This window comes from Pangasianodon hypophthalmus, chromosome 5, assembly GCF_027358585.1.
Source record: "Pangasianodon hypophthalmus isolate fPanHyp1 chromosome 5, fPanHyp1.pri, whole genome shotgun sequence".
NCBI classification, from domain to species: domain Eukaryota; kingdom Metazoa; phylum Chordata; class Actinopteri; order Siluriformes; family Pangasiidae; genus Pangasianodon; species Pangasianodon hypophthalmus.
Window position 1 is genome coordinate 8,244,612 of NC_069714.1, and position 27,445 is coordinate 8,272,056.

The following is a 27,445-nucleotide window of genomic DNA, read 5'->3' on the forward strand; positions in this document are numbered from 1 at the left end:
CAAATGATTTTTCTGAATTTACAGGATTGTCATGAATACCAAATTTCTTGTGTAAACGCACATACTAACAACTTACGCATAAATTCCGCTTGTATGCAGCTTGATAAGAGGCCCAATATGTCTCTTTATTAAATGTATACGTTACTGCAGCAGAGCATGCTAGCTCCATTTTCCTTGTGGATGTTCGTGAATGACTTCTGTGTTTTGAATTACTGATTTCCTGACCAAAAAAACGCTGCTATAAAATATAAAACTAAAGTTTTATTAAGGTGCCAAGAGCACAGCATGTCCTCTCAAAGTTAAAAGGAAAGCAGCAATATTAACAGCTGGATAATTAATTAGTCGTGGCAGTGTTTATGCTCTTCGGCTGATAGAAACTCATAAATTGATGATAAACACTGATTTATGTGTAATGCGTCACTGGAAGGTTTTAAGCGAGGTGACGTGTGCAGCCATGACTCACGCACTCATACATTCAATACATACATTTAATCATTGTTTAGTACGTGGGAATTTAATATTCAGTACATTATATTAAACATTTGTATGTGAAATTACAATGAGAAGCGATTCAAAATGGCAATTATAATACAGTTTGTGCCCCGAGTACATGTCCTCACTTGCCCACTGTGCATGTGACGTTAGTTCACTCGCTAGCTAATTATCTTGGACAAAGTTAAAGATGCAGTGGTCATTTGAAATGTCCTGCACCAGTGTTGCACATTTACTCCTCAGTAGAACACTTTCTCTTTCCCTTTTTTCTAATCAGTTTCATTTTTCTAGTTGTTTCTTTTCATGATGTTAATATACAATTTACACTTACCGACCACTCATGTAGTAGCAGTGCAATTAATAAATGACAATCATGTAGCAGCAGTGCAATGCATAAAATCATGTCGATACAGGTCAAGAGCTTCGATATTCACATCAAACATCAGAAGTGGGAAAGATGTGATCTTATGGCTGTTGGTCCCAAACGGGTTGGTTTGAGTATTTCAGAACCTGCTGATCTCCTGGGATTTTCACACACAACTGTCTCTAGAGTTTACACAGAATGATGTGAAAAACACTGTGCAGTGTGTGCAGAAGCAGCTGGTGGATGAGGGAGAAGACTGGTTTAAGCTGGCAGGAAGGCTGCTGTAGCACAAATATCCACTCTTTACAACCGTGGTGAGAAGAAAAGCATCTCAGAACGCACAACATGTTGAACCTTGAGGCGGATGGGCCACAGCAGCAGAAAAGCGCATCGGGTTTCTCTCCTGTCCTCCATGAACAGGAAGCTGAGGCTACAGTGGGCACTGAAACTGGCCAGACAAAGAGCAGGCGATGTTTTCCAATCTCAAACTGTCCAGTTTTGGTGAACCTGCGGCTATTCATTGACCTGCTGATGCCTGGAGCTTTATGAATGAGTTAGTCATTTAAATCAGTACATCCCAGTGAGGTGACAGTTTTGTGCATGAGAACTGTCCTGATATGATCCACATTCTGTATGATGATTTTGTGGCTGAGGTGCCAGTCGCTGCACTGCTCTGTGGAGATTTAACTGTGCATGCTGTGTGGGCTGTGCATGCTGTGAACACTAGATGGCAGCACAGAGTTGTGCAAATATTGCAGACACTCTGACTTGATATGTGTACAGAGAGGGCATGAGATTAATTGAGACTAATGAGTCTATTTCTCGCCTGTCTTTGTGCTCAAATGGTAAAAAGACAGTTTGTGAGTGAGAAAGGCATGGTGGTGGTTTCAGGTCTTACACTACTGCGTCTTTTCTTCTGACTCTCTGATTGGTCTGAGTATCACACTGTTGCTGCTGTCACTGCACAGAGCAGCAGTTTGATTTCTGCGTTCACTGTTTGCTTGGGACTGAGAAAGCAGCAGCACAAAATGTTCTGATACATGCCATTTGTGTGCCATCTCTCATTTTTATGTTTTTTATGCTTGTTAAAAAAAAAAAAAAAAAAAGGCACTGCAACAGACATCTCGTTCTGCCGGATTTTGCCTTTTTCAACGTTGACATTGCTGTTTTTTTTTTTTTTGTTCAATTTGAAAAGCAGTGTCTGTTTTAAAAAAAATGTCTATTTTAAAAAAATAGTCCGGAACAAGCCCAATACACAAAATTCGACGCTATCAAATTCTATAAAGTCTAACAGCAAGACTGCTACTTCAGAATTTATAAAAACGAATTTCAAAAGGTATTTAGAATAAAGAGTTTCCTGTTGCAGCAGTTCAAAAGTCGTTCGGTGCAAAACCGACCAAAACCGACCGCAACACTGCGACGTTCTGAAGTCTGCTCAGCTCAGACCCCTCTCAAAGCCGTTGTGTGCCCTCAAAGTGCGGCATGTCCTAGAAAGACGTACACACACCTCTTTTTTGAGTATATGGACAACTGCATGTTCAGCAGAGCTGCTTTTTCACTTAGTCTTTTGTCATTCGACGTGTACTGCCGGCTTTACTCCTCTCATATCAGCACTTGTACTTTGTAGTTTCCATCTGCTGTAGCTTCTGATTTATCTATCTGCTAGCAAAGTAACACACACACACACACACACACACACACACCTTTGGTCTGCTCTGCTGTGGGTAAGACGTGCACTGACTTCTGATTGGAGTTGCGGTGTTTCTGAAACGGAGCTCTGCAGGATGAATGTCTCATTCTCTCCATCTCTCAGATGGACCGGGCAGAACAGCATGCTGGGTGTTAGCATAAGCGCCACCATACTGCCATCTCAAGTGAAGTAGAATTTATATAACCTGAAACATAGACAATATCCAGCTGATTTATATATTCAGACAGTGAGAAAGTTAGAAAAGAGAGTGGGGTGGAGTAGCGGTGGGTGATTCGACAAAAATGTTATGTCTTCATACTTGAAGACGTTTCTACAATACACAGTATCTTTCATAATATTTAGGTGTGTGAACAAACTGCCATCAAAACATTGCGTTACATTTTTAAACATAGCGTTACGTTTTTAAACGTCCTGTTTATTTGTTGTTTACAACACAAAATAATTGTTACACTGAAAAGCAGGGCAAAAAAATATAAAGCTGTAACACTTTAGATTTGTAAAGATTCAGTTCTAAATTTTAATGTCAAATTTCTACCAGAGCTTGTAATTGTTATAAAAATACTGACAATACCCACAATACCTCAGAAAGTGTATTCAGACTAGGCTTGTTCGATATTGATTATTTTTTTTTCTTCCTTTTTAAAAAATGACAAGGAATGTTTTAATTGTCCAGGACAGGGAAACTAGCATTTCTAACAACCAAACAAATAAATAAAATCAGCATATTTGGTCACTTTCTTATCATCACCAATAACATTATATATATATAAAGTGTTATATCTGAAACTTTTCTTGTAGGCCTGTATAATATATTTAGGTCAAAACCTTCCTCCGTTTTTCTCTTTCTGAAAATTCTGGCATTCCTAAGAAACGTAGTTAATTATAGACTTTGTCTAATGTTAGCAAAGTTGAACATACATTGATAGATTTTATTTCATAGTAATGAACTCAAAGCATTCTCAGCTTATCAGAAAAAAAAAAAAGAGCGACTGCGCAAGTTCATCGTGCGAGATTTGGGAAAAAGGGGAGGGGCTTTCAGGCATGGTCCATTAATAAACACCTACGCAAATCATTCCAGTTTTCGATTGGCACATCTGCAATTTTATTTGAGAGAAGAAGAAGACTGCTCTTTCAGCATATTTATGGGTGATACCTTATAGTAGTGTACTTCGATGTAAAATTGCGGAGCTCCTTTGCAAAACGCGGAAAGGTTGGCAGGTCTGGTAATAATAGATATGTAATATCGTCGGAATAAACATCACAGGTAAACATAAAAGGGATCATGTAGCAATGATAAAATCGTTATCACACAAGCCTAACTGAGACATAATTTATCAATATCAATATTATATTGTCCTTCTTCCCTATATCTCAGTCCTAGGAGAGAAGCTCACACATGCTCACTCCACTCAGGATAAAGTCTTAGCATGGAATTATTTTTACTTGAGTGTGAAGCTAAACAGTTGTTCATGTCCATAGATTCAGTTGTAGAATTTCCAAATCCACACTAATGGCCATGTCAGAAAACTGGAGAAGGGCAAGGGAAAGGATATTTAGAGAAAGAAAGGAGTGAAAGGAGCAAGTGATGAAGAAGAGAAGGAAAAGGCAAACAACAGGCAGGAGAGGCGAGCTGTTGCTAGGATACACAGCGGGATGGGCAAGCAGACGGGTGAGTAAAGAGCAACCCCACCGCTGGCCGTGTCTCCAGCACACATGCACACGTGTACGTGCTGTCTCACATCCTGAGCTTTAGGAACGCTCTGTGTAAGCAGCTTCGCTACACTTTAATTACTGTAGAGAGCTCTTTTTTACTTTACATCATCACCATCACCAGTAACTGATTTGCGTCAGCGTTGTGGAAGGTGTTATTGGTGGAAGTCGCATCATGACAATATTTATTTATTTATATCATGGAGTCATTCAGCTGCCATCTTATATAGAAATTTTGTTCAGTAGGTTTGTTTGATAATGCAGTCTGGGATACAGTATATTACTTTCACTTTTATACAGTCGACAGATGCTTTTATCCAAAGTGACTTACAAAGTGAGGCAGGATGCAGTCCAAGCCTCTTGCTGTTTGAGGAGCTGACAACGATCCAGTTGCTGCGGTGTTCGCGCTTGACAGGACCTGACAGGACACCAAGAATTCGTTGGTGGTTTCAGCAGACGTTCACTCAGCCTGGATAAAACATGAGCAAAATGTAGCGAGGTGACTCTATGGAGGTGGAGTTCCATCAGTGACTGGTCTCTGGAGAAGAAAGTGGAGGTGATCATGATGATATTATACAAAATAGACCTGCAAGCTCAGGTGTTTGCCACAGTGTGTCCATTGAAGGCAAACTGGTCACGAGATGGTTACAAGCATTGCTTTCTGGTGGACCCTTGCACTTGAAGTGTTGGATTGATGTCATGATGGTCAAGGGATCTTGTGAAAATTTGGAGGCATCCTGAAGTCCCAAATTTTGGTTGCTTCTCCCAGGAGGTTAAAACTTGTAGATAGGTGGAATCTTTCGGCAAGATAATAACTAGGAACATGCAGTCCATAATGAACAGAAATGCTTGTGGAGCACGGCACCACTGTTTTTCAATAGCAGTTTCAGTCCTTAGATTGAACTGTATTGAACACCTGTGGTCAGAATGAAGAGAACATGTACAAACTAAGAAGGATTTGAGCTGGAGGATTTCTGCATGGAGGAGGATCCAAGATCCTGTCCAAGTCTCTCTGATCTTGTTGGACATTACAGGAAGACTTCAATGTAGAGTAATTGTGAGGTTCCAATCAATGAGTGCTTTGGAGACAAAAAAAAAAGTTCACTAAACAGCGTCCCTTGAACGTTACGCATAGCATTCGTTAAGGGGCGAATAATTCTCCAGTTGACTGTAGAGCAAAAAAGTGCTTAAAATCCACATGGAAGCATATAGTTAAGTTAAGAGGTGATGGGTTGTCACTAAATCTGGTTAGTTTACTCCATGAAACACAAGATTAATTTTAGACGAGCTCAGTGTGATTGTTTCACCTTATAAACAAGATGGTGGAATTTATTCCCAAGAACTAATATTCATCTTCAGTAAGCTCTTTATCCTGGTCAGGGTCACAGTGGATTCAGAGCAGGATCCCGGAATCACTGGGCGTGAGGCAAAGACACACCTTGGATAGGGACGCCAGTCCATCACAGAGCACCACACATATACACACACACGCACACACACACTCATTCGCACTTATAGAGGCAGTTATAGCGTAGCCAATTCACCTTGTGGCATGGAGGAAACCGGAGAATCTGGAAGAAACCCATGTGAACCCAAGGTTCGAACCAGAGAGGTGACAGTGCTACCTGCTACCACCTGTTCAACACAGAAGCATTTTATTGCCCAATTAGACGGGAATGCGTTCATTTCCTGAGTAATGATGTAGCGAATGTAACATGACAGATCAGCTGGTTGGTCAGATTGGCTTTTAAAGCGTACTAAATACAGTAAGTACTGAGGGCCAGTTTCCCAGAACACCTTATTGTGCAAGACTTGGTTGTAATGCGTGCGTATTATATGGGACGTTTTAGTGCATCGTCTGCATTGTGAATGTCCATTAATTTTAACAAATAAGTGTGAGCATTTGGATGATTTCCCAATATGACCTTTAACTGATTGTATACATAACTTGTGTAAGATGATGCCTGTGTTTCTTTGGGATGCAGAATCTCAAACAACAATGCTTTTATTGTGTCCATGATGTGATCCATCATTTTAGACCCAGACGGGATGTAAGGTACAGCTATGGACTGGCATGTTGAGTGTGAATGTTGATTTGATTAGATGATTGCCTGCTGATTGATGATTGCTTGGTCACACAGGAAAGGGGAGGTTAATCTGAGCTTTGATTCAGTCATTGAGAGAGGTGTTGCTCTTTGATAAACATCTTGCCCAATCCTTGCTTTCTTTTTTAAAGTCTCATTCACTCTCCCACGCGCACTTTTTTTTTTTTTTTGCCAGAAAAGACCCTTTCCAGTCATACATCATACACATCGTACACTGTCTCTCTTTTCTAGTTGTAGAGTCTAGAGAGACTAGTCTAGAGAGTGTCTTTGCCTCTAGTTGTAGAAAAGAGAGAGTGTACGATGTGTATGATGTTCAGAGACACACATGAAGGATTTACATTTATCATGTTTTAGAATTCAATAGCAGTGCTTTTAAAAAAAAAAAAAAACTTACAATGTTTTAGTCCACTTTCACATCTATTAGTTTGTTTACTGAATCCGAATCAGATCGAGATTGATACTTTTAATTCATTTGCTATTTGGTTTTCACACTGCACATCATTACATGAACCAAAAAACAAAAAAAGGCTGGCTGAGGGGTGTGTATGGCTGAAAAGGTAATTGTAGAATTCATTCACTGGTCTGAAATACAGTTATGGGAAAAAGATAAGTACATGTAGAAATCTCATACATCACCCAAGCGCATAGAGCCAGTGCTAAATAAATTACTATATAATTATATAAATAACTAGTTTAAGCCATTTTGTGCATGCATCCACAGTTTTTCTTTTCTTTTTTTCTTTCTTCCTTTTTTTTAATTTACTGGATCAAATCTTCAGAATATCACATTTCTGCAGCATTCCAGCTCTGTACTTTGGCTCAGTTTGTGCATCGTGGCTCAGATTAACATCTCGCATCTGAAAAAAACAAAACAAAAAATCCAAAATACACAACATGTTTGGTTCACTTCCTGCAGTTGGGTCGATTCAGGATCAAATCTTTTTCTAACTAGAGTTTGATTGGAATGAAACCGAGACCACGTCGATCAGATGCTCAGACCAGTCCTGCTGTGTTCTCACCTGCATAAAAGAAACACACCAACGAACAAAAGCAGCAGGGTTCAATTCAGACAGACTAAACACTGCATATATGAACACATCCTTAGAAACTGCGAATGTCTTACAATATCACTAACAAATTCCACCTCGCTTTTTAAATTGGGTCATGCGCACCATTTTTTTAATACTTCTGCAGTCCTATTGTTTCCAGTTACACAAGCGCGCAGAGCTCCGTCTTGCTTTCACAGAGAGCTTTGATGAAACAGAGCTGTGTAATTTAGACGTATTCATACATGATAAAGAGCAAAGATATCTACACAAAAAAGATAAGACCCACTTTATTCTGTGGGAAACTCTTAACGAACGCCTGTCTCACAAATAGGCTCTATTCTTCCGTTTTTCTAGGTAAAGTAGAGTGTGTGTGTGTGTGTGTGTGTGTGCGCGCGCGCTCAGTGTGTGATGTCTATTTCTGCTCAAAGAATGAGAAAATGTGTTTTATTACTGATTGTGTTGCCATTACCACTAATTTCTCTTGCATATTAAAATGCAAAATTAGACTTTTTTTCCATTTTGTTTATCCCCGCCTTCCCCGGTTGTATTTTGTTCATCTTCCATTTACGGAGATTAAAATGAAATTAAACTAGTTTCTGACTAAGTGCCGGAAGACATATTTGTGCAGGTGTTTAGCACGTAGCTGTAATTTAGTGCCAATTTACCTCTCTCTTTCTCTCTCTGAATTAAAAGTGATTTTGCGTGCGTCTGTGTTTGTTTGTATACACTTAAAGCTTCACCTCCGCTACCCCACCCTCCACTGATTGGCAGTTTTATTGGCCCCTTATCTCTTCGTCTGTGAGAATGTGAATATTCCAGCATACCCCATCTTTCTGTCTGTCACTCAGTCCTGCAGCTCTTCTGGCTGTCACAGTGGTGGTGGATTAATGATGGCTCTGGATCGCTCCCTTATTGTTTTGTTTATTTATTTCCTTTTTTTTTTTTTTTTTTTTTTTTTTTTTTTTTTTTTAAATAAACTTTTGCACGATTCTAGCTTACTGGCAGGACCACAATGGAGAAATAGAGAATGGAGGAGGAAAATGGAGGTGCCAAGTGCCTTTCCTTACTGAGGGAGTTGGTGCAATGGCATCAGCATGGCACAAATCCTTGTTTGTATTCACTTATCTCCTTCTCTCACTCTCTCTGTCTCGCTCATCAAGTTGTTTTTTTTCCTCGTCCCATCCATCAGATGGCTAAGTTGTACGCTATAATAAAAGGCCCAGGCGGAGGTGATTGTTTTTTCACAAGTGCTTTTGCGGCTCTTGTCAGCTTGCCAAAAGGGCTTTTCAAAATGGAAATTGCAATGAATCATTTCCTCTGCTGATTTCCCCTCCAGCTCAAAAATCGGAGCAGCTTTCTGGCTTTGCTGAGCCTGAATTCTAAATATGTGGCTGACTTGCGCAGTGACAAAGCAATAAGTGTCTTGTACTCAGCCAATAAACACAAAGCCTGACTTCATCAGTGGTCACATCGGACTCAAATAAACAGCCCGATGGAAAAGCGTGAATGGAAGAGGACGTGTAACGTGATAAAAGACTTTGTCTCCGGTAGCAGAAGAATCCACCTCCTTTGTCTATGTGAACTTACTTCTAACTCTGCGAATCCACCAATCTTGGAAACGTTGGCCGGTAGAAAATGAGCACAGAGCTGGGGCCACATCTTTCTGAAACACTCGACATGGAGAAGATTATTATTATTATTATTATTGTTTCGCTGTTTCGCTGTGCCAAAAAGCTTTTTCTGTGTCTCAATCAGCAGATTGTCTCTTATCACTCACAAACAACAAACTAGCTAGCTGGCTAAGATCTGCTGTTCACTGATTGACCACTTTCACTCTGACCACAATTAGATAATGTTGCTCCACCCTCTGCATGGAGAAAATCCAGTGTGAGCACTGCTTCATACTTGAACTGGCTTTGGATTCTGGAAAAGTCATTCTTTGAAACTGCCACCTACCTTCACTGTGACTGACTGGTAGAGATGTGTCAATGAATGGGGCAGAAAGTAGTGTGCGTGTGTTTGACAGCACGTCCGCCTGCAATGATGGTTCATGGCAAATCTAAATGTGCGTTTCTACAAGTCACGCCTCGCTCCTTGTTTGATGGACGGCTAAGATCCTCCTACAGAAACATATCCATACTGATATGTACAAAACTCATACTTATTCATATTCCTACTCTGGCAGAGGTCACCCACCATTTAATGTTAATGACACTAGCATGTGTAAGGCTATGAAGTCAAATCCCAGGATTCTTACACTGCCATGATTGGTGGATTTGGAGCCTATATTGGTAAGAAGGGAGTACACACTGGATGGGACACCAGTTCACAATGGAGCACCTGCACAGCTCTGTGCTTGGATTGGATACTGCCCTTGTTGACAATGGATATAAGTGCGGTGTAAATTTACCATGTCGAAAATCTACTCCACACTGGTGATAAAGTGGTTTTGGTTGATTCTAAGCCCATGTGATTTCAGTGATCAGGTCAGGACATCTGACCATCACACTCGTATGTGCTCGTTGAGCATCCCATTCCAGATTTAGTCCCTCTTTTGCTGTTATAATAACCTCCACTTTTTTAGGAAGGCTTTCCACCAGATTGTGGGGTGTGGTTGTGGGGATTTGCCAAATCAGCCACAAGAGCATTAGTGAAGTCAGGCACTGATGTTGAGTGAGGAGGCCTGGAGCGGGTTCAGTGGGGTTGAGGTCAGGGTGCTGTGTGGGACACTGGAGTTCTTTCACGCCAACCTTGACATACCATGTCTTCATGGAGCTCGCTTTGTGCACAGGGGCATTGTCATTGTGGAACAGGTTTGGGCCCCTTAGTTCCAATGAGGGGAAATTGCAATGCTACAGCATACAGTACAAAGACATTCTATAGAATTTTGTGCTTCCAACAGTTGGTGAAGGCCCACATGTGGTTGTGATGGTCAGGTTTTCACATACTTCTGGCCATATTGTGTCTATGATGAAAAAGTTGTTAGGAGGGTAAGCAAAGAATGGCAGTGTGTTGTGTAGCAGCACTTCACCTTTTTGTGACCTGGACCACAGTCCACACCCTTTATAAAGGACCAAACCAAACACAGTGTACTGCAGTTGTGTGTGTGTGTGTGTGTGTGTGTGTGTGTGTGTTTTTCCTCTGAGTGTTCATTTGTCAGGATTCAAACCACAGAATCCTCAGTGTACTGCATACTGCCTCAGTGCTGTAGGAGCTCCTGGTATTGACTTGTTTAAAAGTTGTGTTATATTTAGAAGCATCTTGTTATATTGCTGTTTGAGAAACTGATAATCATTTCAGTGAAGTTCCCTCTATTTCCTGACCATATAATAGTGTTTCGATTGAGATCATTGATTATTAAGATTTTTAGGTCTCAGTATCTGTGACTGTTCATATCACTGTTATGTTCTACTTAATACACACACACAAACACACACACAAAAAAAATAAATAAATAAAATACTGCTGTGTATGCTCTCGTCAGTGTGTCTGTAAATAACTTCAGCAGCAGATGGCCCCCGGCCCAACTCGCCACCAGCAACTAATGTTTTGAGTGAATGCAATTGTGTTTACAGCTTATACTGTACCTGTAATATGGCTATTATTATTATTATTATTAGTATTATTATTATTGTTAAACAGTGACCTTTTGAAATCAGCATAGGTGATGCTTGCTCTCTCTCATTCTCTCTCTGTCCCTCTATTACCATCACAGGGACGTTCCGCTGTACGTTCTGCCAGACTGAGGTGGAGGAAGACGAGTCGGCCGTGCCGAAGAAAGATGCGCGGACGCTGGTTGCCCGCTTCAACGAGCAGATCGAGCCCATTTATGTGTTGCTACGGGAGACTGAAGATGTCAACCTGTCGCATGAGCTACTGGAGCCTGAGCCTACAGAAATCCAGGCTCTGAAGCAGAGGTTGAGGCCCATTTTTCTGCCACTTGTTCACTTTCAGGATTTTACTTGTGGGTTGTGTGTTTGAGGAAGGGAACTGTAGTGTAGTTGACCCATTGTGAACAGATCACTCATAAATGCATTATTAATTCACCCCTACATAGATTCACTAGATATTACATTCTTTTTAGACAGTTAATAAGGTTTCTGTTCCATCTAGTGCCTGTCATGTACTGAATGTTTTAGTGCAAACTCTAATTCTTTCATGACATGTTAGATCCTTTATGGTCTTCTTTATCGTGTGGTTATTTGCATTATAACAATATGTAAATATTTAAACCACTACATTTCTCTGTCTTACCCTGCAGTCGGGAGCGTGCAGCTCAATCTGGAGGTTCAGCGGCGGCTGGAGCGGCGGGTCGGGAGGTCTGGAGGACGAAGGGCTCGTCATATGCCGATCTATACACGCAGAATGTCGTGATCAACATGGAGGAGCAGGAGAGCCAGCAGACCCAGGCAGCCGAGGCCAAAGCCCCCAAAGAGAGACCGGTGTGGCTGACTCAGAGCACCGTGCAGGGCGCCTACAACGAGAACGACGCCCTCAAAGCTGGTCAGTACCACTTCAACACTCTGCGCTACTGCGTATGCTCTTCTTATTTTGTAGATTTGTAGATGAGCTGCTCGTGGACATGGGTCGAGCTTACAAAGAGGTATCTGCGTTCTAGAAAAATAAGCAATTTAATAACAGTCATGATATTAAATGTATTTTCATGTCCTAAATCTATCTGCAAACTCTACTTTAAGTCGTTTAACAGGAAATCTCTGGGTCATTTAGTATATCTCATTTCTTTTATTAGCATTGTTACACGTAGCCTGCGAAAGGTTCAATTAAATTTTCCACTAGTGAGGTGGTGGCATTTTATAAGTAAGGAATGAAACATGACAGGGAGTGCTGTTATAGGAAGATTGATCAAAGACTAGTGAATAGTGTGTTGCTGTTACCACCCTGAAATTTTATTAAATAAAAAATGACACATCCTACGTTTTATAGTTATATTTAGATCTGTTACACAGTCCTCTGTCCTGAAGACTCTCCCGTTGCGCAAAACCTGTTGACCTTTACAAAGCACCGACACCCGAGACTCCATCTATAAATATTAAATAAACATCTCTTAACAAAATGCTTCAACATATCAAGGATTATAGTTTTTTGTTGTTGTTAACAAGCATGCCATTTAATCCATTTATTATTAGGTTTAGAGTGTGTGAAGAGTCCACCATACAAATCGCTGTGAATGAGCTGTTAGTATAGAAATAATGACATAGGAGAAAGTGCACATTCATAAATTTATTAATAAATATGATTTTCTGGTATTTTCATTGCAGTCAACACTATTGTCAGAGCTGCTGTTATAGAAAATTAATCAACACCACTTCTGACTAATTAGATTGAAGAATTCAACTATTTTATCTACTGGTTGTACATTGTTTCATGTTAGTAGCATACGCATTTAATGTTTCCTTCAACCTGCTAGATTTCTAGTCTGTTGTTTGGAAGCACAAATGACTCAAGATTTTTCGCTAGTAGCGTGATGTAAATATTTATTTGGGAGTCCTGTTGCACATAATGGTCATCCTTTCAACCAAAGACGAAAAAGCTTTTTCTCTCTCTCTGGTTTTGACAGCTTGTGAATTAAATAAGCCACATGGTGACGACACAGTTCATGCCTTCAGTCTAATGTTAATCCATGCTTTTTTTTTTTTTTTTTCTTTTTTTTTTTTTGGAGGAGAAATGCTTATGAAAGCGCGGTACTTCTGTCTAGACTCAGACATGACCAGAATAAGAGATAAAGTTTCAGATCATGTTCCATGTTTTTTATTAATTGCACTGATGTTGCTTTTGATTCTTCTTTGTTGTCTCCTCATAATTGTACTTTTCTGTAATATCTTTTCTGCTTCACACACGCCTTTTCATTTCCTCAGGAGAGTGTAATTTTAATATGGCTTCCATCAATTACTCTGATGAACCATGGCAAGCCAGCGGTCTGCATGAAAGCAGCCTTGCTGTTTATCATTTCCTGATTAGTGCTAGGGAAGTAAACAAATCTGTGGATTAGGAGAGGTCATGCCAATTGGTGAGGTCCCAAATTGTCATGGCAGTACTTAACCAGGTCATTATCATTTAGCTTGTTCAAATCATTTCTTGGTTCCTGGAAGGTAAGTGTTGCGAATCTGACTGCGACTGTTTTTGTAGTACTCTGGTGCAATTAGGAATCGTGATGAGCTTTTACTCATATCTCTAAGAGGACAAAAACTGCCTAGATGTCTCAAAATGTTTGAGTGGTTATGCCTGATTTCCTACTCTGAAGGCAAGTTTATTCATTGCACCTCTCACACAGAAGTTATGCTTCCATTATAACAACAGTTTCAGTCCAGACTGATTATCAGCTGCATCAGAGAGATGTAAATCTCCAGTCCGAATGTTGTACTGCCCTTGTTTTGCATTTCATCTCTAATGAAGTGAGAACTCGTACAACATCTACCAAACGGGGAGGGTGAAGGCTGACACATGTTTCTTCCGTGTCATGTGAAGCCACCTTTTCAAACTGCTGCTCATGCTGCGTCACAGAGCAGTGTAACTCTTGGAGGAAAGCGCTGTCTGCCCTCTTCCACATACCTGAGCTCTCACTAGCTAGTTTCTCTGTGATTGACAGGGGAGAGACAATAATACCTCCCACCCAAAGAGCACGGCCAGTGTTGTTCCCGAACTCGAGATCTCCTGACGATAGTGCGAGCACACACTTTGTCATAATGTCATGATTGTGCAACCTGTTCTTGTATAGCAGAGTGTTTGTATGGTAATGATACGCATGGATAAGCGGAAAAGTGAGCAACACGCTGTTTATGCACTGTCAAACTGCCTCGTGTCATGTTTTTAATCGAGTCGTGTTGTAATTACAGCTACCTAACTTCAGCTGTCTCCATCCCCAATGTTTCAGAGACATTGTTGTACATTTGGACATTGGTTTTCTTCATTAATATGAAGCATGCTGCTGTAGTGTAGTACAGTAATACATGTATTAGGGTTGCTGTGTAGATTGAACAGATGCTCCTGGTGCAGACTTTCGGGTAAAATGCTTGATAAATACAGGTCCCAAGTTATGACTTGCATATGTATTTTGCATTCTTCTTTATAGGGTTCATCAGTCCATTTTAAAAGACAAGGATGATTTCAATCCCTTTCTGTTACTGCTTCTAGACTGATTTGTTTTTCCAGTGAGTTGATATCCTTTAGATGCATCATACTTAATGTTTGTTTTTGTGCCACAGCTGGCGAGGACTCCATGGTAACCCAGGAAGGTATGGCTGGACGAGGCCATGTGCAGGATGAGAATGAGGAAGTGATGCGTGCCCTCCTCATCCATGAAAAGAAGAGTGCACCTGCACCAGTGGGCGGAGCCATTCACAGGCCCCCCATCCCGGCAGCCAACGCCAGCGACTCGGAGAGCGACACCAGCGAATCGGACGAGGACTCTCCGGTCCAAGCCATCGCTGCTCCACCGAAGCCGGGCCGACTGGACGAAGACGACGAGGATGATGAGGACGATGAGTTTGAGGAGGTGGGAGATGATCCGATGGTGATGGTGGGAGGAAGAGCTTACTCCTACAGGGAGGTGAGCCAGAGGCCAGAGCTGGTGGAGCAGATGAGCACCCAGGAGAAGGAGGCCTACATTGAGATGGGGCAAAACCTCTTCCAGGACATGTACTTTTGAGGAACCTGTGCTCTCAGTCTCCCCCTTTCTCTCTCTCTCTCTCTCTCTCTCTCTCTCTCTCTCTCTCTCTCTCTCTCTCTCTCTGTCCACTCTAGCTCCTTTAATGCTCACTTCAACACTGTGGTACCACGCTGTTGCTTTTGGAACATTGACACACACTGTGTGGGGAATTGTGCTGAAGGTCAAACTCCCACAGAGGGGTGCAGTATTATTCTGTTCTACAGGACTCCTGATGACATTTCTTCTCACTCACTTACACGAGTACCACACAGTCAAGGTATTTTTGTCTTGAATTCCAGAATAAAAATATCCCCACACACACACACACACACACACACAGATATGTGTTTGCTTTTCTGGTTTGGTTTTCAGTCCCACACTCTCTTGGGCAAATAGCAGAGGGTTCAGTGTTTAAGTTAATGTCTGGATACAGGGTGACCTTCCAGAATGCCTGCATAATTAAAAAAACCTCACACTGGAGGGTCCTGAAGCTGTTGATTTGCCATTTGAGACGGCAGAGGTATACATATTAGAGACCTAGATGGTTAATGGCGCCATCTTACACAGAGTCGCAATACTGGTACTCCATCAAGGATGACAGTTACATTTAAGTTTAAATAATAAAAAAAAAAGCAGATATAACCGAAATGTCGAGGTGTACCACATTTTTCTGCAACAGCACCTCATTTAAGTGTTGTCTAAGCTTATGTTATGTTGTGAGGTTAACTGGTGTTAGCTTGTATGTGTATTGTCTACTGTTGGGTTACTCAAAGCATCAGTGGATATTGTGTTATTAGATTAGATGTCTAATTTCCTAAAGTCAGATAAGGACACGGTCATTTTAGTGGTGGAAAAATCCACTGTGGTCGTCAGACCTAAATTATGAGTGTGTACGAATTTTTCAATTGTTTTTTTTTTTTTTTTTTTTTTCACCATTTATAGTGTATCATAGGTTATTTAATTTGTGTATTCAGACTTTCAAATGCACTATACTAAGATAAAGCTGTACTCAGAAAACAATCACTTAAAGAAAAAAAGAAACAATGCAAATAGCTTTAGTAGTGCATCCTATGTTACCTATCTAGGTCTCTAATATACAGTGTGTATATGTACATCTTCAAGGTGTCACATGGTATAAACATTTCATTATTACCATGCTAAAGATCCTTCATCTTCCCGCTCTTCCTCTTAAGCCTCTCTCCTCTTTCTGGACAGTATTTTGGGAATATGTTGTTATGGAGGGAAAAAAATCTTTCATTGTCAAACAGGCCCTCTTCTCTCTTTCTATGAGGAAATGTACTTTGTTTAATTGAATATGAACACATGATGTTTTTTAAGGGGTGGGTGTGGATAAAGTGACTTCTTTAACAGCAATAAAGAGCTGTTGGTAAATGTGTGTGTTTCTGAATTTGATTGCCGGTTGCAGGCAGGGGTTGTGTATCCTAATGGAGAACGATGTTGCCTCCGAACATTTTAATGATAAATGGACATGTTTTTGTGATGTTTTTTCATATTATTCTTTTTCTGTGTGTTAAAAAAGACTCAGTGTTTCTCTCTACAAATTTGACTACAAATTCAACAAAATAATAGTGTCACAGCCAAAGCCAATCACAGGCCAGAGTTAATTTCTGACTTGTAATTCAGTGTTTTGTTCTTTCTTACTATCTTACTATCTCTTACTAAGCTGCATTTGAAGAGTTGGAGTAGAAAACCCGACTATTTTGGAAAAGGTTAAAATGTGCAGTGTGAGATTGTTGCAATAAAAAACACTTTTACTGATTATAGTGTAGTGCAGGGGAGGACTGTGAGTGCCTGGGACAAGCAGATTGTGCCTCCCGGCTGCACGTTGGCTACACGTTCTTTTTCTTTTTTAGAAAATTTAAATAAATAACTGCCTTGCACAAAATAAAACTTTTCATCTGAGCTGTTTAAACACCACGTCCAAGCTGTTTTTTTTTTATTTTTTTTTTTTAAATATACACAAAAGCTGTGCTATAAGTCTAATGCTAGCACAGCAGGCACTCGGCTAGTGTGTAAACACATTGCAGGAAATGAACGCACTCATCAGACTCAAATCATGTCTTCATGAGCGAGAGAACACTGTAGCTCATTGCCAAAGACTGTTTTCTTTTCCGAGGGTGCAAATATGATGTTTAATCAGGAGAGACATAATGAGGAGGAGATGGAGACAACGCCTCCTCGCTCCTCCTGTGCATTTACATATTCACTTATTTTCCATAGTCTGTATTAATGCACATAATTAGCTCATCATTCTTGATATTTAAATTATTTTAGCAGACTCTTTTTAGCCTAGTTAACTGGACTTCAGTGAAAGTGTGCCATGTGGTTGGGCAATCACTTGACCAGTTGGTCTGTTTTTATGAGAATTTATAATTTGTCCACCCGTATGGTGTATATGTGAATATAAGAGTCCTTATGTTTTTGTATTTGTATGTGTGGGTGGACAAGATGGACAAAATATCATATTGTGACAAATTTGCTGCATGTTATGCTCGTGGATATGCCTTGTAAAATTGAAAGCTGTTGGTTAACTCGCTGGCTGCGACTTCAACCAGAGTGATTTGTGTTTGTTGGAGAGTGAAACTGGAAACTGGAGTGTTTGAGATTTCAGGTTCGATTTCAGTATTAGAAAGCCCAATAACACAATAATGAATGACAAAGATACTGTGCAGCCCCACTGTGTCTGTTTCCAGGAAGATGAAAACCTGAGATGGGAAGACAATGAAGACAAGGACAGAACTAGACAGAATGTTTATTAAGAATGTACAAGCTTGCCACAAAAAAAGCTCAGATATGCACACACACATCCACTTATTCTCATTCTCTTATTTCTCACTGTGGACAGGTCTGATTTTTAATAGATTTATAATGCAGTTGTTTTCTGTATTAATTCATAACCACTTGTTATAGTGATGATTGTTTATCTTCTCTGGTGCTTCGTCCCTTAAAGAAAATCCACCGTGAAAAACGTTAAATGTGTTTGTATTGAAATATTTGAGATTTGCTTGGTGATTGTGGTGCTAATCTGTTGGTTGATGCTGAATTTTTGTTATTTCTGTGACGTTAGTGTTTGTGTGCCATCATAAATGACAACGGTCAGGTTTCACTGTTAGCTCTTCAAAAAAAATGAGCAAGAGCTTCTCTTCTTCCAGCAGCGTTCAGTGTCATGTTAATGAGAAATCCAATGTGGAAATGGTAGAGACAGCAAACATTGGACTCGGTACAGAGACTCGACTTAGCTAGTTAGCGAGGTGACAAGAACGCTGGCATTGATGGTGGTATTAGCATGAAAGTTGAACTGGTTGTGTACAGAGTGTACAGAAGAGGAAGTGGACAGACTAAAGCGCTGCTGCATCACTCTTTTACATAGAGATGAAACAAGGGCTAAATCCCAGTGCACCACTGTCATCAGGTAGTCTAACAGCATTGTGGGAAACTGTTACACAGTGAAACTATGCAAATTGTCCGTGAAATAAGAAAGTCAACTAAATCTTTTGCACCACTGAGGATGATGTATTGATTAAAAATATTGCTATGCAAGTCATTCAGGGTGGATTTTTCTTTTAAAGATCATCTCTTGTTCTCAAACCAGCAAATCCTCCATGCTTGGGTTTTTCCTTTGCTTTCAGAGCCATACATTTTTATTCAGCACTGTGTGGAAAGCGGGGCCAATGAAACTAGTGTCTAGAACCTCACTGACTCCTTTGATTTGGTGTTTGAGTTGTGATTCTACTTTTATTTCTGCTTCTCATCTCTAGTTGACTCTTTCTTGTCGCATTCATTATTAAACTATGGTATCTGTCCCTCAGTCTGTCTGAATTTGCATGAAAGTGGATGTTTGTGCAGCTTCAGGTTCATCTCCTGGATGTGTTTTTAGCTGAGAGAAAGCATGACTAGTGGGAGCAGGTGCTGTTGCTGTGATGGTCTTCTGCCTCTTTTCTGGCTGACAAACAACTGTCTGCTTCTAATGCACAAATCCTGCTGCTGTCCATCCATTTTCTGTACCGCTTATCCTACACAGGGTCGTGGGGAGCCTGGAGCCTGTCTCAGGGGACTCAGGGCACAAGGCAGGGGACACCCTGGACAGGGTGCCAACCCATCGCAGGGCACAATCACACACACACACACCCATTCACACACACTACAGACAATTTAGAGACAATCAGCTTACAGCGCATGTCTTTGGACTGAGGGAGGAGACCCCCGAAGAACAGGGAGAACATGCAAACTCCATGCACACAGGGCGGAGGTGGGAAGTGAACCCCCAACCCCAGAGGTGCGAGGCCAACATGTCCCCCACCCCCTGCTGCTGTCACTTTTTTCAAAACAGTGTCATCTTCAGGTTTTTTTGGTTGTTTTTGTATTTAGTATCTATTTTTTAATATACTACACTTTTAATATAATACACTGTCATTTTAGATGTTGGGCTAAAGAGCTAATGAATGTGTAATCAGATTTTGGAGTTGGATGAAGAAAAGAGAGAAGTCAGGTTGGTGAAAACTAAACAAGTTAAAGAGAAAGATGCAGTTATTAAACTTTCCTGACCTGCTGGCCTTCTGTATTCAATTAGGCAAGCACACACCGTCATCTGCAAGTCATTTAAAATCCATTACCTCTCTTCTATCACAGCAAGTTTTTTTGTGTACAGAGCAAACATGTCCTTTGCTGTCTTTTTCCTTTATTCACTTGCAGATTTGCTTACTGATTAAATTTTATTTATTTATTTAGTTAGTTATTTGCTTATCATTCACTCACTTGCTCGCTCACACCCTCTCTTGTTCGAGCCTTCATTCATATCAATTGCAACAAATTGCCACCCTGCTTCATGCTATCGATTCTTCCTGAGTGTCTCCCATATCAACTATGAGGCGAAGTCAGAAGGATACTTGCCATCAGGGAGCACAGAGGAAGATAAATTACAGACAGAGGGCCACTGACTTTTTGACCAGCTGTTTTTGTTTTTTTTTTTTTTTGCAATTGTTGCTGCCAGCAAGCAGTTGCTGACTGCACATCTGGTAACATTATTAACCTGAAATCTTAGAAATGCTCATTTGCCTGTCTTTAAAGACTTCAGTTCTGGATGATTAAATTATTTATCTATACACTTTTTTAAACAGTAAATTGTGAGCAGCGCAAAATCAATGTTGCACAAGTCTTCTTTCAACCAACATTTTCAAACCCCTTGACCCCCAAAATATTTTATGACGATTCAAAATGCTTATTTGTGGAAGGTAAACATACAGTACACACATACAGTACAGCTCATTATTATTAATATGTAATATAAGAGTTTTGCGTAGTAATTGCTCTATAATGATGTTCATGGAAGGCCAACAAAGCCATTACAAGTCTTTCATATTCTAAGCACCTTAGCTTGTGTTTAATCACACCTGTTTTGGTGAGGAAACAGTATTACCCAATCAGGATCATGCATTTTTCCTGTTTCTGTTTGAAAGCTATAAGCCAGGTAGCTCCATTCTGAGCATAGAAATATCAAACCTATGGCTGATACTGGAGGTCAGCTGCAGGAGGAGGAAATTTTTTTCCAATTTCTAGCATCCATCATTTTTAGTGCAACTGTCAGAAAGGTATTTTTTTTCCTATACTTATTAATGTTATTAATTTTTTGGCAGTAGATCATGCTTTAAATAATCAAATGACATTCTGAACACCATCACAGTTTCTATTATGGCCTGGAATCCACCCAATATTCATCAATGCATGACACTTATCAACACAGTGACTTTATTAGCATATTTCCTCATCCTGCCTGAATTGAGGTCCTGGCTACACAACTGGACTAGACTCATGAGCTAATGCTTTTGATTAGCATTAGCCCGGTGATGTGCTACTTCGTTATGGTGATTTTGAGAAGGATGACACAACGCGTTCACTGAGTGTAGTGGAGTGGCCTTAACCCTCATGTATATCACCAGGCAGAAACAGGGCTACTGTTCAGGTGTTACATAATATATCAGTTTGGGTGAGCATGCAATATGCAATATGCAATATGCAGAAACTGTTGCCAAAGCAGTTTTGTTACATTCTCATTAGGTAATCTGATGGGAATCTGTTCCAAAAATATAAGAAGCTACATGCAAAATTGTGCATGGGATATGTTTCTGTATGCAAATGCAGCTGATGCAACAGCAGTTTCCCAGGAGAAGGCAGCAGGCACATGTAGAGGTTTGGGCTGAGGTTCCAATCAGCATATTCATCAAATCTGAATTAAATAACTGTAAAAGCACAGAAGCTTCTGTGCCTTTCTCTGTTTTTCATGGAATTGTCCTGTCAAGTTATTTATTACTGGCTATGAAAAAAATTCCTGGTTTTCTAAAGTTTTCAGTTGACATTCTGAGGATCACATCAAATGTGTTATAACCAGTGGCAGGTATTTTGTAATAACGCATGAAAGTATTTATTAACAAAATAGCTATCAGTAGTTTTCTGCAAGAAGGTAGAAATACTTCTTGGCTCCCAAGTGGCACAAAACCGAAATCACGATCATCCAGAAATCAAAAGTTTGAATCCTCATGATGCCACAGCCATCTGTGGCCAGGAGGTAAGAGAGCAAAATTATCTGTGCTCTCTCTCCTCTATCAATCACATCAACACAGGCCAATCATGGGTGTCTGTGAGGCTATGCATGTGGAAGGCGGCGGATAGTGCTTTCCTTCGAGTGTGTTACGCTGCCCAGTGACTCAGCAGTTTGAAATCATGGTTCGTTGTTAGCCTTCACACTCCTGGGTTGGTAGCTGTCGTATAATAGTTTATCTCAACAGTTACAGCCCATGTTCTGTGTATTTACTGTCCTACACTCATCACACACTGTTGTGTATTTGTACTTTATGTAGTCTTACGTACTGTTATGTGTTGCACCATGGTCTTGGAAAAATGACATTTCGTTCCAATTTATACACGTTATATAGAGGAATGACAATACAAACCCACTTGACTTGACTTGATAATAAGGGAGACCTAACTGGAGGGTTGGAAATGGCCAAGTCCAAGGCCAAAAAAGTATATACTGTGATTTTTTTTCTTCATGGTGTCATACTTCAGCCAAAAAAAAAGGATTGCTCCACTCATAGTCAACCATACTTCTAGTGCAACAACCAGACTACTGTTTGAGGTAGACGTGTACATCGGCACTGGGGTCCATCAAAAAAAGTGGCGGGACAGGCCAGTTTTTACTTTGGTGAAGCGGGGAGCAGGTGGTCAAATGTGACACACATGATGAAGAAAGGTAATGTTTATTATGAGGGCGAATAGGATGATCATGCAGTGCTTCACCTCACATTTCATTGTCAGTAAACTGCATTATTCTAGTCAGGGTCACAGTGGTTTCAGCTACTAATTTTTTATATTTTGTGAAATAGATCCAACTAAGTTTGTCAGAAAATATCTTTAGAAGGTGCTCCAAAGCTATCTACATACGCTGCGAGGTAGCGTTATGTTAGCATAGTGATCATTTTAGCCATGGACTTAACCATGACTACAAACAAACAGCAAAGCAGTAAAATAAAGTCACATACTTTTGTAAATTCATCCGTCTGACCAACAGTTTGGTCCATGCTTTAGAGATTTTGACAAATAATATTATGGGATTGTCTACACACAGAAAAACACACACTGCTTCCTTCAAATTTAGCCAAAATAAGTCACCTATAAGTGAGCAGCTGTCTTCAGTCTGCATACCTAGCTATCAGCCATCTATCTCCTCAAAGCATAATACCAACTATTTCAGATTTACTCATGGATAGTGATTATTTTAGCATGTGTCATAACAGCCTGTCACTCTTCTCCCGTGAAAGAAGCATTTGTAAAACTGTGTGTGGGCACAACAGGAAGACGCCAGGGAGTGCACTGCCTCATCATCATAATCATTAACATCATTTCCATTTCTCTCTCATCTTTCTATTCTCACAGATCCAGAGAAATAAGTACAGTCTCTTAGGCTGGTCTAAAGCTGCTACAGACATCAACATGCTTAGCTGCGTAACAGCTGGACAAAAGTTACACCTCCAAAAGTCATGTTTCTACATCCTGTCAGCATGCAAAGACCTTGTTTTTGCCTTTATACTGTATTGTGAATAAGATTGCTTTATGTTTGAAACTGTTGCTTTCGAATGTTTTGTGCAGAAACACTGCATTTTAGCTAAAAAAAAGGAAAAAGAAGTAAGCAGGAAGGATTGCTGGCCCCTGAGAGGCAGATTTTGGCATGAACACCATAGTTCCTCCTTTATGCCTAGTGACCGATTTGGTAAAGATTATTGAAATAAATAAGCAGATTCCGTGTGAGTGCATGCAACTGATACACAAATGCAGCAAAATATGTTTTGGCACTCTGCAAATTTCTCATCTGTAGTAAGTGGCATAATGGTGGCTTCTCCTGAATGGCAGGTTTAATTTCAAAGCTACCTTGTACGAACGCAAAAACACAATGTGCCAAATGAAATGATTTTGTCCTCACACAGAGCCAGCAGACGCCTGTGCTGACGTTACTCCGAGTTTTAGCACGGCCCTCTGGGAATTGTAGGCTGTGTCATGGATGGTTGTTTTTCCCCCTGCACGGGCACGCCAGCGAGTCTGTTGCAGGACGCTAAAGCATTCTCCGTCCAGGAAACCAGCTCTCTATTAGCCTAATTAACTGTACATCTCTCCCTCCCTCTGGCTCACTCGATCATCAATTCCCCTTTTGTTTCCACATACAAACACTCACAAAAGGAGCAAACGAGAACCAGAATAATTGATGGGCACATCCTCATTTGTGGTGTGGGAATGTGTTAACCTTTGTGGTTGGGCTGATGTTGTTGAATGCTCTGATGAATGAGGTACTCGTTTGATCCAGACACCTGAATAAGAAAAGATAAGGAATGTGCATTATTTACAAAGTACAACCAGCCTAGACAAAAAAAAAAAAAAAAAAAAAAAAAAAAAAACACAGAAGGGAAACATGTCAGGACATGGTTAGAGGGGAAAGATTTGTCCAGACCATTAAAAGCCTTGTTTCATCTTCTCTTTGGTCAGATCTAATCTCACTGGCTCATTACAGGCTAACTGATGTCAATATGTAATTATGTCATCCAGCGCATTGGTTTTCATGCTGAGAGGAAGTGCTACTTTCCCTGCTCTTTGATGTGAAAGCTGCTCTTAGATTAAAGTTTAAAGATTAAAGTTATATGTGCATCCACTTGCCAGCTCAAATCTCTAACACATTCAGTGCTAATAATAATAATAATAATAATAATAATAATAATAATAATAATAATAATAATAATAATAATAATAATAGTTACGTCTACCAGATCTACATGTGCTGTGGGGATGCAACTGAATATGATACATTATTTGGATAGAACAAATAATGCATTTGAAATGAATATAAAAACAGATAGGAATAGTACTGCAGGTGCAGTATTTGGTTTTTTATTTTTTTTATTTTTTTTTTTTAAAGAAAGCTTGCAAGAAAGGTAAACAGGGCATCTCTTTGAGACTAGAGGTGTGCATCTGGACTAGAAAACCACAGCATGTAACAAACTCACCCAAAGAACCCTTAGCAAGACCCAGTCATCAGTGGTTTGCTCCAGTAGTCTGACCTAAACACTGTCTTACTGAGCACCAAAATACAACCATTTTATTTATTTCTACCATATTTCAGTACAAACTGGCCCAAAATTCAGAAAATAAATATTTCATTTATAGCGTCTCTCCATATTTTACACAGTGCTTCCCATGTGTTGTGCACAGGAGAGCATATCTCTTCTGGGGACTCCAAATATTATTCATTTAATTCATTTAAATAAATTACTTGTATGTTCATTGCACATGTTTTCCTTATTTGTAAATGATCATTTTCCATTGCTATTTAAAGAAAATCATCTCAGAATATCATACAGGTATTATAATGACATTGCTCAAAGGACCCCATTTTGACTCGCAGGAGTACTGCAACTGCATCCCATAGTAGATTTCAAACATGAGCAACCATTTCTGATCTTTCTTGAATGTAACAAATATAAAACTTAAGTAAATTTGATCAAATATTTTTAGGTGGCTATTGTTGTCAACTACAAGCTTTCTGGATGTGAAATAAAGCACTGTTGTTTTGAAAGATAGACCACTAGCTTACTCACTCACATTAAACAGAAAGCTCCATAGGGCATCTGGTTAAGACCTGCAGAAGTTCAAGAGTTGAATAAAGTTTTGTTCTGCATATTGCTATTTGTTGTTATAATCTGTGAATGAAAATGACTTCTTATTCTAAAAAAAGAAAAAAGAAAAAAAAACAGTCCTGGTGGGTTTTTTATTTCTTCTTTTCAGTGCTTCTGGGGCATGATAGTAGGGTTCACATAAAAACTTCTGGTCTTGTATACTCCCAGTTCTGGTCTAAATCCAAATACAGATACATAATATACATCTGTAAAATATTTATAGCACTGAACAGATATAGATACAGATAATGGCATTGTGTTACACCCATAATATGTTGATAAAACAAGGTGTTGCTGGTATAGCTGTTGGCTTTTCAACACTGAGACACTTTTGGAGCAGATTTCCTGCAATAACTAGAAATTAATTTAGAAACATAGTTCTGATTATCTGGATTCTGGAGTTCTCATCACCTGAAATCCACTTGCTGCTGCTGAAGATGGCCCCATATGGACAGCCTAAAGATCAGTGAGATTACTGTGGATGGTACCACTTAGAAACCATAACGATGGCTTAGGACTAGAATTGGTATGAACAGTTTTGCACTCCAGTCTCCATCATTGAAGAGTTGAAAACTTCAACAAAATAGACTTCATTTTAAAACTATAAATGACTCGTATGCTCATATTTGTAGGTTGCTCATAAGCTCATAAGTTCCCAGTTACACAACTGCACTTTTGACTATATTGTATGCAGTTATAGAAGGGATTTATTTATAATTACATTATCAGGTGTCACCCAGATGAGAATAAGTTTCCTTTTGAGTTTGGTTCCTCTCAAGGATTCTTCCTCATGTCATCTCAGGGAGTTTTTCCTTTGCACCATCGCCTCTGGCCTGCTTATTAGGGATAAATTTATAAATTTAAAATGTATATCTGGAAATGATGTATTTCTGTAAAGTTGTTTTGTGACAATGTTCATTTAAAAGTGCTATACAAATAAAACTGAATTGGATTGGATTGCATTCCCATTTTACTCCCAGCGTTCCCAGGAAAATCTGGATCCACCATGACCCTGACCAGGATAAACCGCTTACTGAAGAGGAGTGATTGAGTTCTAATTAGCTAAATTTATCCTGTTTGTAAGAGTTGGATTTGAAGTGGGGAAAAAAAAGACTATGTGGTAATATAAATAAGAAGACTACATTTATATATATAATGCACTTGTCCAGACTGCAGGAATAAAGTAAAAAAAAAAAAAAGCTACAAGAATAGGAATAAGAATAGGAAATTATATGTTATTGTGGGAGTGTATGTTTTGGACTTGTTGGGAGATGAAAAAGTAATACATTACAGTAGTCAAATCTGGAAGTGACAAAAGAATGAACTAATTGATTAAATTAATAGAAGTGGTCCAATTTCTGCAATATTATGCAGTTGAAATTGAATTGAAATGATAGCTGGCATTCAAACATAACACCAAGGTTCTGAACCAGAGTGGGTGGAGCTGCAGTGTTGCCTATGGCTAGGTGTAAATAATATGTTTTACTTACGGATGAGCCTGTCCAATAACCTCTGAGTTTCAAAAGGTTGTGCTGCATCCATTTTGATGTCACGTAAGCAGGGTGTAAATCAGTCCTGCCAGATTTAATGGAAATGTAAATTTGTTGTCTGTTACAGAATTTCAGCTGTTTTTTGAGAGCATTTTGTAAATCAACCACATAGAATTCACTGCCTTTTCTTCCTCATTCCCGAGGCCAAATTAGAGTAACATATTACGGGTATTTGTTGTGTTCGATTGGTGGCTGCCTGCAGTCTGTGATGCTGGGTATATTAAGTTGTGATGCTCTACCAGGCCTGTGATTCAGCCATTTTCACTTCCTGGTCGTTTCATTTCAGGAGCTTTTCACCTTCAGCCTTGTCTTCCTTATGTGAAATGTAGCTCATTGTTATTCAGCTGACTGACTTGTCCAGTCTAAAACATTCCTTTTTTGGCCCAGAAAAACTCTCTAGCTACTTTAGCAGTCTTTTTGTCCTGTTGCGAGGTGACCTCTAGGGATTTTTAAGGAATGTGGTTAGAAGTAACAGGTAAGATGCATCTTTGTGGCCCAGAATTCATCATGCTGCCATGTTCAGTCATGCCATCAATCAAAGAAGCACTTCACAGGTCATAGGC

The 27,445-nt window shown here is 39.8% G+C and overlaps 1 protein-coding gene across 2 annotated transcripts in view; it reads left to right on the forward strand.

The window, feature by feature from the left end:
- The window catches only part of gtf2e1 (general transcription factor IIE, polypeptide 1, alpha), a 22,048-nt gene extending 4,995 nt beyond the window's left edge, over positions 1-17,053 (forward strand). For both annotated transcript variants that reach the window (XM_053234258.1, XM_026947214.3), the window contains 3 exons: positions 11,147-11,348; positions 11,693-11,934; positions 14,655-17,053. In XM_053234258.1, the coding sequence (XP_053090233.1) occupies positions 11,147-11,348; positions 11,693-11,934; positions 14,655-15,097 (887 nt within the window). In that variant the 3' untranslated portion in view covers positions 15,098-17,053. The remainder of the gene's footprint in view (positions 1-11,146; positions 11,349-11,692; positions 11,935-14,654) is intronic.
- Positions 17,054-27,445: the final 10,392 nt, after the last annotated feature.